Source organism: Hetaerina americana, unplaced genomic scaffold (assembly GCF_022747635.1).
Source record: "Hetaerina americana unplaced genomic scaffold, ioHetAmer1.1.p SCAF_1, whole genome shotgun sequence".
Lineage (NCBI taxonomy): Eukaryota > Metazoa > Arthropoda > Insecta > Odonata > Calopterygidae > Hetaerina > Hetaerina americana.
The window spans coordinates 37,838,859-37,853,699 of NW_027286069.1; the positions used below are offsets into that span (position 1 = coordinate 37,838,859).

Genomic DNA, 14,841 nt, shown 5'->3' on the forward strand with positions numbered 1-14,841 from the left:
TTAATAATTTAAAAACTCATTATGGCTACAGGAGTTTTCATATCATTTTGTTAAAAGTAATAAGGTAAATTGATTAGTCCAATTGAAATCCTAATAAATATGAAATCAGGTAAACCCAAACTATGAACTGTGACGTTGAGATTGAATAAATGGCTTGGCCCTATTGTAAGACGTATTAAAAGAAAACAAATTCATTGAACAACTTAAAAAACAACTCAAGAGAGACACTCTCCCCGATATACACTTAAGTTGCTCATGGGTACCAAGCAATACCTCTTGGTAATCTCTCTCTCACCTGTTCATCCAGAAAGTGAGGAGTAGGTGAAATCCTAGGACATAATTTTCAAATTTCAAAACATATTAATCAACCTCTAAATAAATTTGCTTAAATTAATAGATGATGAAATTAAAAATAAATTAGCAACTAATTAAATATAAATATTTCTAAAATTCTCTCCCAATGCTTGTTAAGTAGAAGAAATTTAAGTCAATGAAAGAGTTGCCTTACATTCAAAAATTGATTTATTTTATCCGCATCATGCAGCAATATTCGATTATATGTTCTTTTAAAACAAGGAAGTCATATTGATCATCAAACATTTGCAAACTAAGACATAGCTTCCAAAAACACTTTCAGTGCTTTTGGAAAAAATTAAGAATTTACTTTCTAGTATTACGAGTAAATATAAGGATAGTGAAGTAGTTTAGAAATCAATATCTGAAAGGGCTGTGAAAATAAAGAAGGTTTGTAATAAGCAATCAGCAAGTGGGATATTAGGCATCAAGATGAAAAGCTAGATAATTATTATACTGACGGAGGAAAGCTGTTAAACAAATTTAAAATTTCTAGAAGTTGACAAAAGAAACACAGAAAATTATTAGTTAAAAGTTCACTCATTCACATGGTTTCCTTCACATGATACCCCTCTGCAGCACTAAACTGTATAACTGAAAAAGGCATACCAGCCCTGCAATTGAAGATGCAGTTTAATTTGTAGGAATCGTCTGAAAAATGCACAAACATGATCCTGGTTGGATGAGAAAACACCTAGAATTTCACAAGTGAATGGTATAAAAGTTAGATGCATCATTTTGATACATTTCCAATGTTGCCAATACAAAGAGACAAGAAAATAAATTTAATTTATCTGTAAAATATGTAATTCCTCTAGAAAACCCAACACTACAAGTCACTTTAATTCATCTACAAAGTGCAAGCTATGTGTTTTTGAGTATATTTCAAAATTTGGCTCTATATAAACACAGAATATAGGCAAAATTGGTAGAATTGTCCACATTTAACAAAGCAAAGGTTCCTTTCTAATTCTTTAAACTCTTAAATATAATAAAAAAATAAATGAATAGAAATTCAATTAATAGTGGGGAGCAAGTTATTGCAAATGTGATATTGTTAGCATAAGAGGAAAACCTAGAAACCCATATTCAGTCTACTAGAAAAAATAACCTCAATTTCATTGCATAGTTATCAATCAATTTGAATCAATACAATTTTTAGAAGGGATAACATTAATGCTCTTTGATTAATTGATATATAAGCAAAACACTGCATGAAATAAAACAAAACTTCAATTCTGTTGACTGAAAAATATAATATGCACTTTGAAGGTTTTCCTTATAACATAATATGTTCATCTAAATTGGAAGAGTACTGCTGTCAGCTGCTACTTACTGCTAGATTATTTGAATGGGAACACACATATACTGAGATATCAATGTGCTTGCCATATCAAATTCTATGCATAACGATAGAAATAATAAAATCATATCTGATGAATTTCACCTATACCGAGTCACATGAAACATTCACAAGGTTATAGAATGATAAGCATTAGACAAATAACCATCACTTTGCACAGAAAATGATACCAATAGGTAGGTGCCATTCTTACATCTAAATGATGTATAGGAATTTAACCTTTTATGGAAGGGCATTGTGAAAACATGTTGTACTCCTTAAGGCAAATATAATATCAACTCTTGAAAAAGTTATAAGTAATGCAAAAAATGATTTTTTACGACATAAAAATGAGATGGCAATAAGATGCATGAGATGCATGCCATGATTCGCCAAGTGGTTCCTAATCCTGTAAAAATAACCCTTAATGGGAACTGGCAAACTTATGAGAATAGCGCATTTATGCTGAAGTACTACCCGATGATAATGCATTTTGTAGAGACACAGACAGAACTTGATATTTAAATTGAATTGAGACAGTTGAACTTTAAATGTGGACGGAAGAAGAAAAATGATTAGACAATTCGAAAAATTTAACATTCCTCAGCCTCAGTCAGAAGAGTCAGTAGGGATATTCATGATTTCTAGTCATCTGTACACCACATTATTAACCTTATTAAAAACTCTCAACTATGGCTTCTGAATATTTCATTACAATACCTCTTTGCCCACTGTTGGTGTCCATGAATCAGGTTCTTCATCTTGTAGACCAAGAAATGGATCAGTTTCCAAATCATTGGCAGTGATAGGACCTGAATTAAAATGCCATCATTAGAATAGTATCAATCCAAATAAATATTTAAAGAGAACCGGTATTGCACATATGACTTACCTTCATCCAAAAATTCAAATGGAACTAGTGGAACTTCATCTGAAAAACTGAAATAAATCTTACTTTAATACAATGAATGGCCATTAAAGGTAAAAATATGAAAATAACATTAATTTATAACAACAAAAATGTTAAGAAGCAAAAGAAAAGCAACAATAATAACTTACTTTACACTTTCATGATGACTACCATGGTCCCCTTCCTTTTCTTCACTGATTATTTGACTGGAAAAAAAGATTCAGTAAATGCTTGAAGAATTCATGAGCCAATTAAAGGATGTAAAAACTGCAAATAAAAATACCCAAAATTATTTGAGTTCATAACAGAATTACTGTAAGGGTGTGTATATGATGTTCTGAAATGTTCAAGTGTCTAGCTCTTAATCTTCTTTCAAATGCATTAAATCAATTAATAAAAACAAAAATTTGATTGTAAAATGCTGAGTTAGAGATTTTTAATGATTATTAATTCTCAGTGACTTTTAAGCGTCCATTCTATGGGGATCTAGTTAATTATTTCTTCTACTAATCAATACTTCGTTAACATCAAGTACACCATGCAAATGTGACAACAATGCATACTACTCTATTGAGGATAAGCAGTATATATAGCATGCAAATGATTACAGGCATGCGAGGAGTTTGGGTTAAAGCACTGCCCAAATAATGTCCATCAATATGATTAATTTACATGATATGGTTTTATCTATCATCAAATAAGTTTACTAGAAAGCAGGAGAAGTGATACTTGAAGATACTTATACATGTATATGTCGACAAAAAAAGACAACTGCTATTATTAATATAAAACAGACCCTCCAGCTCACAGTACTGGCATTACTTCAAGATTATAGAAAATTTCATTACAACCAGAATAGATTACAGTTCTATGATGTGATGCAAGTCAATGACTTATAATCAAACAATACAAACTTATTTAAGGCAATGATGAAATGACTAACAAGAAGATCACTTCAGTACTATTTAATCAAATGTCAAATTATACTCTGTGTCAATCTATATTTGGAAATTAATATTTGTACCTAATTAGATGTAACATTTCACAAACACTCCATAATTAATAGTCCATGACAATAAAATATAAAGAGATAGCTATGATACTCAATGGAATAAATAATTACTACAATATACAGAAACTAAATAATTGATAAATGGATAAGAATACTGTAATATGATTAAAACAAGTTAAAAGAGTTTACTCACTCAAACTTCTATACTATCAACATCACACAGATAATGCAATGATAGAAACCAGCTATAAACCCATGAAATATGAGCTCTGGATATAATTAAAACAACCAAAAATATGTTTATGAGATCAACATACTGTTAGAAATCTCCAAAACTCAACTTCACCCAAATCTAAAAACTAAAAAACAATTTGTCAATTGGAAATTATTTCCATCTGCATATTTTAATTTTAAATGATAGTTCAAATCTTCCACATATTTTGTCAACCAAAAATAATTTCCATTGCCTTATCAAGTTTCCGACAGTACTTTAGCTCTTAAGATTGCTATATTAAAGATTGAAAGCTTAACGTAGGTGAGTAGAAATGCAAATTACCCAAAAACATAACCACTCCGAAAAGTGATCTGCCTTTTTATCTTCTCTTGCCTTCTCATCTATGACACTCTCCAAACCATAACCATACATTCCAAGTACATCATAATTTGTTGCTCTACCTAAAAGGTAGTATTATTGATGTTAAATGCATTGAAAGATATGATGCCCTGATGATGATGAGACAGTGGAAAGATACATTGTATTCTTCATTTAATTTTGCATTGAAAGATTATGTACCATCATAGTCTTTCAATGCATTTAGGCATCTTACACTATAGATTCTTCAGAAAATTAATAAGTTCCATATGGGCCCTAGTTAATGTTAGTTTAAATACTTTGAAAGATATAACATACATACAAGCCTTTTAACCATTAAGTTTTGCAAATTGGTTATAGATTCATTAATTTAGATGAGAAATTACTTAACATTATTAAGTATTTTTGACATAATACTAATACATGTATCACAATATTAATGACAGTTTTACAAGTTTTTATTTCACATGGAAGATTTAGTAAGGGAGAGAGAAACCTAAAAAAAACTAAAGCAAAAACTTAACAGATTGGTTGCATCAGTGATGATACTGTATTACTAATGACATAGAAAGGTCACCAATGATTGCAAGTTTAATGGCATTAAATAGACTGTAATACATTTCTGATTTGAATAAGAAGTCATTATTAGGCTCCTCTGAGTGGCATGCCACATGGATTTAGGTTGAGTGATGTTGCTAACATACGTAACAGTAAACCGTCACTAACTCAGACCGTATGGCGGCAAGGGTCTGCATAAGGCATAATCCAGATTGTCGGTTTTTTGATGCACATAACTCCATGGAACTATTTCTCATTCTTCTTCAGTGACTTCTAAGAAGGCATATGATGCATTAGATCCCCAAAGAGTAAGAAAATTCCATTTAAATAAGATAAAAAACATACCGCCTAAAATTAAGTTCACAGAAAATCATAAGTATCTTTGAAAAAAAAACAGTAATGAGTGCTTGATTTAACTATCTCTTTCATCAAATTCATTTCAATTATTAACATAGTCATTGATCAAGTTCTTATTTAAATAAAAGAGAGACTGAATAGAAAAATGACACTAGTGTTCTTTTTTAACATTTGGGTTGTAACACTTAGTCACCCCTGTTTCCCGGCATACTAAAATTTTACCATCCACCATTGAATATACATATTATTATTTCTACCTTTGGAATTCTCATAACATTGATTTAGTACTTTCTAACTTATCAAATAAATACAAAGTCATTCTGTTATCCCAAAGAAACTGCGGGAGATGCCACAAAAGTAACTTTTAACGGAGTCATCCGTTAATATCCGTATTTCAATGCAATAATTTCAAGAGTGTAAACATCATTCACCTTGACCGGTCAAGGCGAATGATTTTTACACTCATTTTGTTATGTTAACCCTGATAAACTACGAATTAATCTAATTATTTCAGAGTAGAAAGGTGTCATCCATAATCCTCAGAGTTCAAGGTTGTCAATATTATCCCATCACAGCAATCTTTAACCTGTGGCTACAATTACCATTAGCACTCAAGTACAAAAATTCTATCTTTACCAATTTGCCATCTGAGAACCTTCGATTCACTTCATAAATACAGAATATTTTCTGTCAAAGTTATTAACCATACACCCATTAACTGCGATATAAATCTGAGATTACTGTAAAGTATATTGTCATCAACTTTTGCAATTTTTCCATTAATAATTCACCTGAATTACTATCACAACATGTCATGTACTTTTATCATTAATATTATGCTTACAAAACCATTATTGCAGGCCACAACTTGCAGTTAACTTCTCCCCATGGACGTATGTCGTAAGTTTTTAATATTCCATCTTTATGTCAGTGCATTTCTACTCCAGATGATCGTTCATCACATACCACCTGCGAATGGCTTCTCACTAATCTTTCAACATCCAGTAACATAATTTCCTGACCCTGCCTTTCCATTTCATGGAAATTTAATTCGAACCCATGAGTAAATAGATGGACCTTAGTCTTTTTCTTTTCCCCAATTGGATAGATTTATAGTGGATAAAGAGAAAACAAACCTCCTACATAAACGACTGCATCCATTTTTTCTTTCACTGTCACTCTTCTTTGGTGCTCGTGTCAAAAGTTACTTTGATTTTCCAGCCATAAGACCCTATAATCATTTAATACCTAGGAATAGGAGGTTCAAGAAATTTCTTGGAAAGAATTAATCCTCTATTTCAAATTTTGTCTAATTTACAAAATGTGCAATGTTTAAATGAACATACAAGGTCTGTTCAAAAAGTATCGCAAATTTTGAATTTTCGCTGGTTACGTATATTTGACTTTTGATTTTTCTGTGACATTATGTTGGTACTTATGTCTCTCACATATACCAAAAAGTTTGGCCATTTTGAATGTTCAGTTAATTGTTGACAGCAGTTTTGCTTGGACGTGTTTTGGCTTGTCTTCGATCTTTGCCCATTCCAAAAAATGGATCAAAGAATTTTATCAAATTTTGTATGAAAACCAAATTAAGCGCAGGGACACATTCCGAATGTTGACTGTGGCATATGGAGAAGCTACCTTGGACCGAAACAACGTTTATCGGAGGTACAAAATGTTCGCAGAGAGCTGAGAAGATGTGAACGACGAAGAGCATGCCAGATGCCCAAGCATGTTAACGACAGATGAAAATTGATGAATTGAAGAAAATAGTACTGGCCAATCGTCGAATCACTGATAGAGAAGTTGCTGAGGACCTAAACATATCGATTGGCTTGTGCCATTCGATTTTACCAATGATGTGGGTATGGTACGGGTCGCCACAAAATCTGTACCAAAGTTGCTCAATTTTGACCAAAAACAGTAACGCATTAACATTGCTAATGAGGTGTTGGAATCTGTCCTTGACAACCCAAATTTGCTCCAGAGGGTCATAACTGGCAACAAATCATGGGTTAATGGTTATGATGTGGAAACTCAAGCTCAATCATCCCAATGGAAGCTGCAGCAAGAGCCAAGACCGGAAAAAGCGCGCCAAGTTCAGTCGAATGTGAAAGTTTTGCTTACGATTTTCGGAACGGTAAATGAGGAATATTAACTGCAAGTTATGCACAATTTGCGTGAAGCAATCCACCACAAATGCCCAGATTTATGGAAAAACAAAAATTGGCTTTTGCACCATGACAATGTCCCTGGTCACACATCATTACTTGTGCGCAAATTTTTGGCCAAAAACAACACACTAATGATGCAGCAGCCACCGTAATTCCCAGATCTGGCTCTGAGTGACTTTTTCTTGTTCCCAAAACCGAGGAGGCCCATGAAAGGACGACGCTACGCTACAATGGACGAGAAAAAAGACTGCATCGAAGGAGGAGCTGAACAAGATCACAAGAAATGATTTTTTGAAGTGCTTCGAGGATTGGAAAAACATTGGCTAAAGCGTATTATATCTAATGGGGATTACTTTGAAGGGGACAAAATAGATATTCATGAATAAATAAATAATTTTTTGAAAAAACAAAAAGTCGCGATACTTTTTGAACAGACCTCATGCGTATCAATTTCATACATGAATAGTTTATTCATAATTTCATAAGCACAGCTGGAATATTGATTCAAATATTATAATTAATTTTAACCATATTCATAGAAAATTGCAAACTAAATGTACATTTCACAAGAGTAAAGCAATGCTACTCGTAACCCCTTAATAAGCCACCCACAGTAAACGGTAGGACTCCACCTGATTCAAGCATAAGTCAAGGTTATCCAAGTCTGGCAATACAGCAGATTACTGTATATTGTAGTAGGTTTACTCAAGTGCCTTTGATCCAAGACATTCTCATAAAATTTGTTATTAAAAAATCAGAACTTCCACAAAAACATACTGCAGCATTCTGCACTCTTCCCTATTGTGTTGGTAGATTACAGTCACATTGAAAGCTATACAATTGCTTTGATTAAATTGAAACAATGAAATAAAACAAAATACTGATTACTATAATCATGCACAATGAGTATAGAAACAATATATGTTTTCCACAAAAAACAATATCTTGGTCAAGCCAATTCCCATTGTACTCACTGCCAAGATAAGAATATTACAATAAAACACAAAATTAATGGGACTCAGCATACATTCTACATACCTTCTGAGACAGTATTATTAAACTATGAATCAGTATCAGTGAAATAATAGCAGCAAACTAATATGACAGCTGAGAAATAGAAACATGTATAACTTTTCTCCCAAATATGAATTTTAAGATTGAAACCATGCAACACTTTTTAAACTTTTCACACAAATACCATACTAGATAAAAATTCTATTAATCCATGACATAATATCATATGTGTAAGCATTAGAGCTGTAAAACACATGATCTGTAATGCATACTTGTAGAAAAAATAAGAAAGGCAAGTAAAGGACTTTCAGCTTTGATTATAAATGAATAAGCACGATATAGTTGGGCAAAGAATTATTTGAATCCAGCCTCCTGAATTACATTTTTTCATTATCACAAAGTATGATATCCATTAAAATGAACTTGCAATCATATACAATTGCAATTACATATTGCTTCATCACTTAACAAATTCATTCAAACCATTTGAGCCAAAGATGAAATTTGATTTCTCAATAACAATTCACTAACAAAAATCACACTTCACTCTGGGGTTTGGTGCATTAATGAACTAAAATCACAATGCCAGAGATGTAAAAAGTTGGGTTCAATTACCACTTGATAAGTCAATCACCTTCAAAAAGCAATCTCAAAACGGTTCACAAAAGAAATGATAAAATTATTCCAAGAAGTTTTTAATATGAAGCAAAGGCAATTTAAGAAGTATATTAAATTCTAATGAATACTTTAGAAGTTCTTGACTTGGTTTTATTAATAACTTTCTATCATGTTAAGTACTTCTTAAGAGTATTCCTCAACGATGATTTAACAGAAGACAGTGCCAACATATTCATTTAAATTAGAATTTTCAAAACAAGGATCTTAAACACATTGTTTCAGTACACAAAAAAACTATGTAAACGTATTAATACCACTAAGTGTATGACTGAACAATTGACATGCAGGACAGTGGATTTCTGATCAACAAATGGGTAAACAGCATAAAAACACTTAGCTATGATCATTCACTGACAAGAGTAAAAACAGTTAGGAACATGAATTATTAAAATGCACGACAACATGATACAAATGACAAAATAATGCATTTTTGTTGTTCAGGGTAAAAAGGATTTATGACTTTTTATCTTTGTGAATGACATGAATGACATAACTATGAATGACAGAAGAACTTTCTTAGCCAATGCACAGTGCTAGAAAAGTAAGTTCCAGAACATCATGGCATGACCGTCTTGACACAAGCCACATTAGTGAATTGGGACAAGCCAAACCTGCAAAGGTCACTTTGACCCATGTCTGTTTACCCGGTGTTGCAGGCTGTCAGTTTATTCTACTAATATATTTCTTTTTTTATTCTATGGTAGTCCATCACTATCACCTTCACTGAAATGAGTTATTTTACATTCTTTGATATTACCCAGAATCTGTTTTTTCTTCAGATATTGCATCGAAACTACTCATGTATGCTGTTGTGGATATTATTGTACATAATGATGTAATTCCCTTTACAAATGCTTTTCTGTTGGTACGGTATCATGTGAGTACTCAAAAGAGAATGTCAGATCTTTGTACCAAAATAGAAGATATGAACAACTACATGACTAAAATAGGGAGGATCATAGATATAAGATCACCAAAATATATTTGCTGGGAAAATATCCTTAGTTTTTACCATATTTTGCGAAAAATTAGCAAAATCCCTTTTCTGTATTTTCATTAAAAGTTAGAATTTCATAATAAAGTAGGACAAATCATAACAGCTACTGATGCCAGGAATTCAAGGGATACAAACACCAGCACAAAATGTCTGAAGCAAGAGAGCAATAGGTTCTGAGAGCCTGGGTTCCGACAAAATTTGCTGTTTTTACATTTGACTGCCTTCATTTCATTTCAATAATTTTAATTATTTTATTTCATTAGAAAATTAAAATAGAAACTATAGTTCTGAGACTATCCTATGAGAAACAGATTGGGCATCTTTATGTAGTGCCTGGTAAGGAACCATCCCCAATCAGACACCCTAGTAGAGGCTTGTATGGAAACTATTATTTGTTAAACTAACTTACTCGGAAAAATTAATGACATCATTCCCACATGAATTGTATGCCATTTGAATTTGGGTAACTGATCATGGGCATGTAGCATATTGTTTGCTATACATTAGGAGTTATAATGCAATTTGGAAGAAAAATCTTGTGTACAGAGTAATTAAAGAGTCCAATAGGACTTACACCAAGAGATCATGCTGATGTAGGCTCACATTGAAATTACCCCATGCCAAAATGGGCCAGTGTAAAGATGACATGACAACACTTCTCGTTCCTTGAAAAGTACACTTTATTTGGATGAGATAAGGGGCTAGGAAGGTGACATGCTAGTATATATATTTGCTATGTACTTTCTTAACTTTGTACCCATAGGGCTTAATTCCTTTCTACGCTGAGCAATGCAACTGGATGAAGTTCACACCATTGGGATCACAAGTGCAAACACACATGTGAGGACAGTGACTTGAAATAGCCACGACACTATGCAATAGATCAGATATCCACTCACTGGTAAATCCCACTTCTCTTTCCTCTCTCAAATAACCTTATTATGCGAACCACTTACACGATTACCACATGAAAGTGACATTAGAACCTCTCTATAACACATACAGAGCCTTAAATAATAAAGCCACTACCAATTATAATAACTGCACATACTTCCATCAATTAAAGGATTAGGCTATACACTGAAAAGCAAATAACCAATTGAAAAACCTGCATTCTCTAAATTGAAAACAACAACATAATTCACCATCAACATTCAGTTTACCCAATTTTTGCAAAATACAAAGAATCTCAAAAAGTGAAACCACAACACACTACAATGAAAAATTTGTAATGAGTAAAGTCTTTTAAAAGTTATAAAAGAGTGACACTAGTGAAGGAGTACACTAATACAAGAATGAAAGAAGAGAGAGATGAAGAGAGAGAAGGACACCCAGTGGAAGAGACCTGACTTACTTCACTCCAAGTTTGGTGGCGACCCTCTTCCACTGAGAATAGCACGTAATCCTCCTAGAAAGCAGAGTGAGCATGGGGTGGGAAGCAACATATTAGCAATTAGGGGACTGCAAGGTGCAGGGCCACAGCAAGGCTACCAGGGAGGGATGGAACCCCATTCCGTGAATCAAGCTCTGAGCTATTTGCCCTAAAGAAAAACCCTTCATTCAGCCACAACTAGTCAAAGACTGTTATAAAACATCAGGCCAGGTTATATTACAGCACATATATTTTCAAGGGAGCATTAAAATTTGAATCAATATGTGTATCATAACATTCAGTCTTTAATTTACCAAATGGGTGGCTGGTCATAGCATTTATTTTGAGATGGGGTTTTCCTTGAAATTGGCAGATTAAGGTTAAATTACAATGAGGTCTTGCATATCCTATTTAGCTGGTCTTTTGAGGGGTGAGGGAGTGAACTATTAAAGTCACCTTTGATTAATTATGCCATTAACTTAAAGAACTAATAAGACATGCAACTATTAATGTAATTAGTAAAAAAAAACATACCCTATGAAGAAGGATTAACCAATCTACTCACCATTATTCATGCTGACCTTTTTTGGGTTTAATTTCCATTTTCATGCAAAAAAAATGCTAACTGACCTCTTCATTCATTTAAAAGAACATAGATTTAAAATAATAAACTAAACATATAAAATGTGTAATGTTTGAGTGAAGAGATGTTAATAACAAATGGTGCAAATGTAAATTATTCACAAAAAAAATTTGTACAAAAACTATTGAAATAAAAGTACTACTGATGAATAACAGTAACAAATTAGAAATTTCACACTTTACTCACGGAAAAACTTGATAATCATAATGAGCAGACTATAAAATTATAATATATCTGATCACTGCATTTTATACTATTTTGCAAATGAATGATGGCTTTTTTGAAAATTACTCAACCTTTCAAATTGTGACTTTATTAATTTCAATCAGATTAGGTGATCTGCTTTAATCAAGGTATTTATTTTTTAGATAACAGTGAACAGCAGATTTTACCAGCATCATGTAGTTTTGTTAAATGGAAAGAGATAATTATTAGATCAAAATGAACTGACTATATAATATGTGCAATAAGCAAATGGGCACCACCAAAAACATTACAAAAATGAAGATTGAAGTTAAAGGGAAGAAAATTTCTCATTAATAATAGAAATTGAGAGGCTCAACTAGAATCTTGACTTCAATGCTTGAACTAAGATAAGAATTACTATAACAACTTTAAAAAATTATTTCAATTATTAATTTTGGCGATTGCACATAGGTGACATTGTGATACCATAAATCGAATCAGATTCGATAAATATTTCAACCTAGATGCTTTTTAGAAGTCATTGAGAACAGTATGCAAGATACTTTTATGCAAAGATAGTAATCACAGTAACTACACAGAAAACTAAGAAGTACAGAAACTACATCTGAAAAAATTAACATAAACATTAATATTTCTCTTTTGAGCTATAAAATATAGTTGTTCTCCCTTACCACACTCTTTGTGCAGGGTGACGTGGAGGTCTTCCACAGCAAACAATGAAATTTAGCCAAGGTCCATTCAACAACTAGTCTTTGCAAATGTGTTAGTCATTCACCCATCTTTATCTTGTTTTAAGGAAATTACACAATTTGCAATACAAAATAATTATACACAATTTCATTTTACCACAAACTAAAAAATTACACAAATGTGAATTCTTCTAAAGGGAGATGGAATCAAAAAGAAAAAGCCCAAGCTAACACACAGACAGGAAAGGAACAACTATCACATGCATACTAATCTCTCTATGAAACCAACCAAAATAGAAATTAATGAATCTCAAGCACTTGATACTGATTCCTGGGGTGAGTCATTGGAGTTATATTTATTCCTTTCCTGAACACAAACTGAATGCACAATTGGGATTTTCCTGGAAGTTTCTACACCAAGGCAGAAGAAACCAATATTGGGCAATGGTTTTACTCGTTATATCTCTTGGTTTATTGGAATTACTATGAATTGCTGTGGCATGTTAAGATTGGTTTTATGTCCTCCTCATGAGTAAACGATACGCACATCTGAAGGTCAATGATTGGAGGGCCTTTCCCTTCTAACATCTTGTTATGGGACACTTACGGTGCAAGTGAGCCAACTCTTTTGTTTATTTTATGGCTCTTAGAAAATAGTAATGTTTATGTACACCTAGAATACTCGCTTGTTAAACCTAAGAAAATATGTCAACAAAAATTATTAAAAAAATAATTAATTGAAAACTGCAATTAAGGGAAAAGTACATAATTTCAACTAATACGAAAATAAACTTGATAACATAAAAAAATCATCATACTACAACAATGAGAGCACCATACCTATTGCCTGTCCCTTGTTGGCCTTGATTTGGTACTGATCCTGAGCCTCGTTTCCCAGCTGGTAGTTTATTCACAGGAATGTGGCCAGCAAGTCCAGTTGGTTTGGGCAAGCTCTGACCAAATGAAATATACACGACTGTGTATGCACATATGTACACTCTGGTCTGTGTTTCACTATTTCTTATACAATTCCAGATTGAAAATTAGAGGCAAATGCATTGGGGGCTATGGTAACATTATGCAACACACAAGGGATTGGATCATAATTTTCAGGACCATAAGTGCTAGTCATGTAGACACATGATTTCATCTTTAATTGTCAGTTTTTCATTCAAAAATAATCATGTAATGGGTGGTACAAAAGTGCAGGGTTCTTTGATAAGATTACATAATGAGCCTGCCTCTTTGATGAGGCTTGACTTCAACTAACATTGATTCTGTAACAGTGATAATAGGAATTGTGCACTTGTACACACATTTACAAATAAATGTTTAGATGAAATTACATAGTGAGGTACATATGCTTACCTTTGCTGTTTTTGGCTTGCTACATTCAACTATGTGATCCTTGCAGGAATTCTGATGAACAGTAACTGTACAGACTGAAATTAAAAAATAATATGCAGAAATGTTAATTAAAGATGCGTCAAGTGTATCTGCATATCGGCTAGTGTTTCTGAGATTTTTATGACAAGGTAAATATTTAAACATTTTTCTTCTTCCTCAAACTACTTTGAATATTTTTGCTGGTAAATTAAGGTTTTTCCTTAAATTCCATTTTAAAATAGAAATAAAAAATCAGCAACATTCCATGTAAATGTTATTGATTTATGTGAAAATTACAAAATGAAACCTATCTTACAGAGTGATAAAGAATATTTATTTCAGAATGAATACATAAGAAATTATTGCCCAAATATTACAACAAAAAATATCACCCCATTGAGATTGCAACAAAGACAAATGAAAAAATAATATGTTTTGCACCTAAGGGGGCATTATTATTATTGATACAGTTGAAGGGTTCAGCATACAAGTATACCAACAGCATAATATATTCCGAAACTGCTCAGTTCAAATATTTCCAATAATTTGGAAC

At 32.5% G+C, this 14,841-nt stretch overlaps 1 protein-coding gene across 4 annotated transcripts in view; it reads right to left on the reverse strand.

The window, feature by feature from the left end:
- cyst (rho guanine nucleotide exchange factor 18 cysts) overlaps nucleotides 1–14,841 on the reverse strand; it is a 96,644-nt gene that overhangs the window by 36,488 nt on the left and 45,315 nt on the right. For 2 of the 4 annotated variants that reach the window (XM_071588387.1, XM_071588411.1), the window contains 6 exons: nucleotides 14,271–14,344; nucleotides 13,743–13,855; nucleotides 11,346–11,399; nucleotides 2,756–2,812; nucleotides 2,589–2,635; nucleotides 2,417–2,508 (listed from right to left, as the gene is read on the reverse strand). In XM_071588387.1, coding sequence (XP_071444488.1) covers nucleotides 2,417–2,508; nucleotides 2,589–2,635; nucleotides 2,756–2,812; nucleotides 11,346–11,399; nucleotides 13,743–13,855; nucleotides 14,271–14,344 — 437 coding nt within the window. The remainder of the gene's footprint in view (nucleotides 1–2,416; nucleotides 2,509–2,588; nucleotides 2,636–2,755; nucleotides 2,813–11,345; nucleotides 11,400–13,742; nucleotides 13,856–14,270; nucleotides 14,345–14,841) is intronic. The other 2 variants (XM_071588395.1, XM_071588403.1) reach the window with 2 other exon arrangements.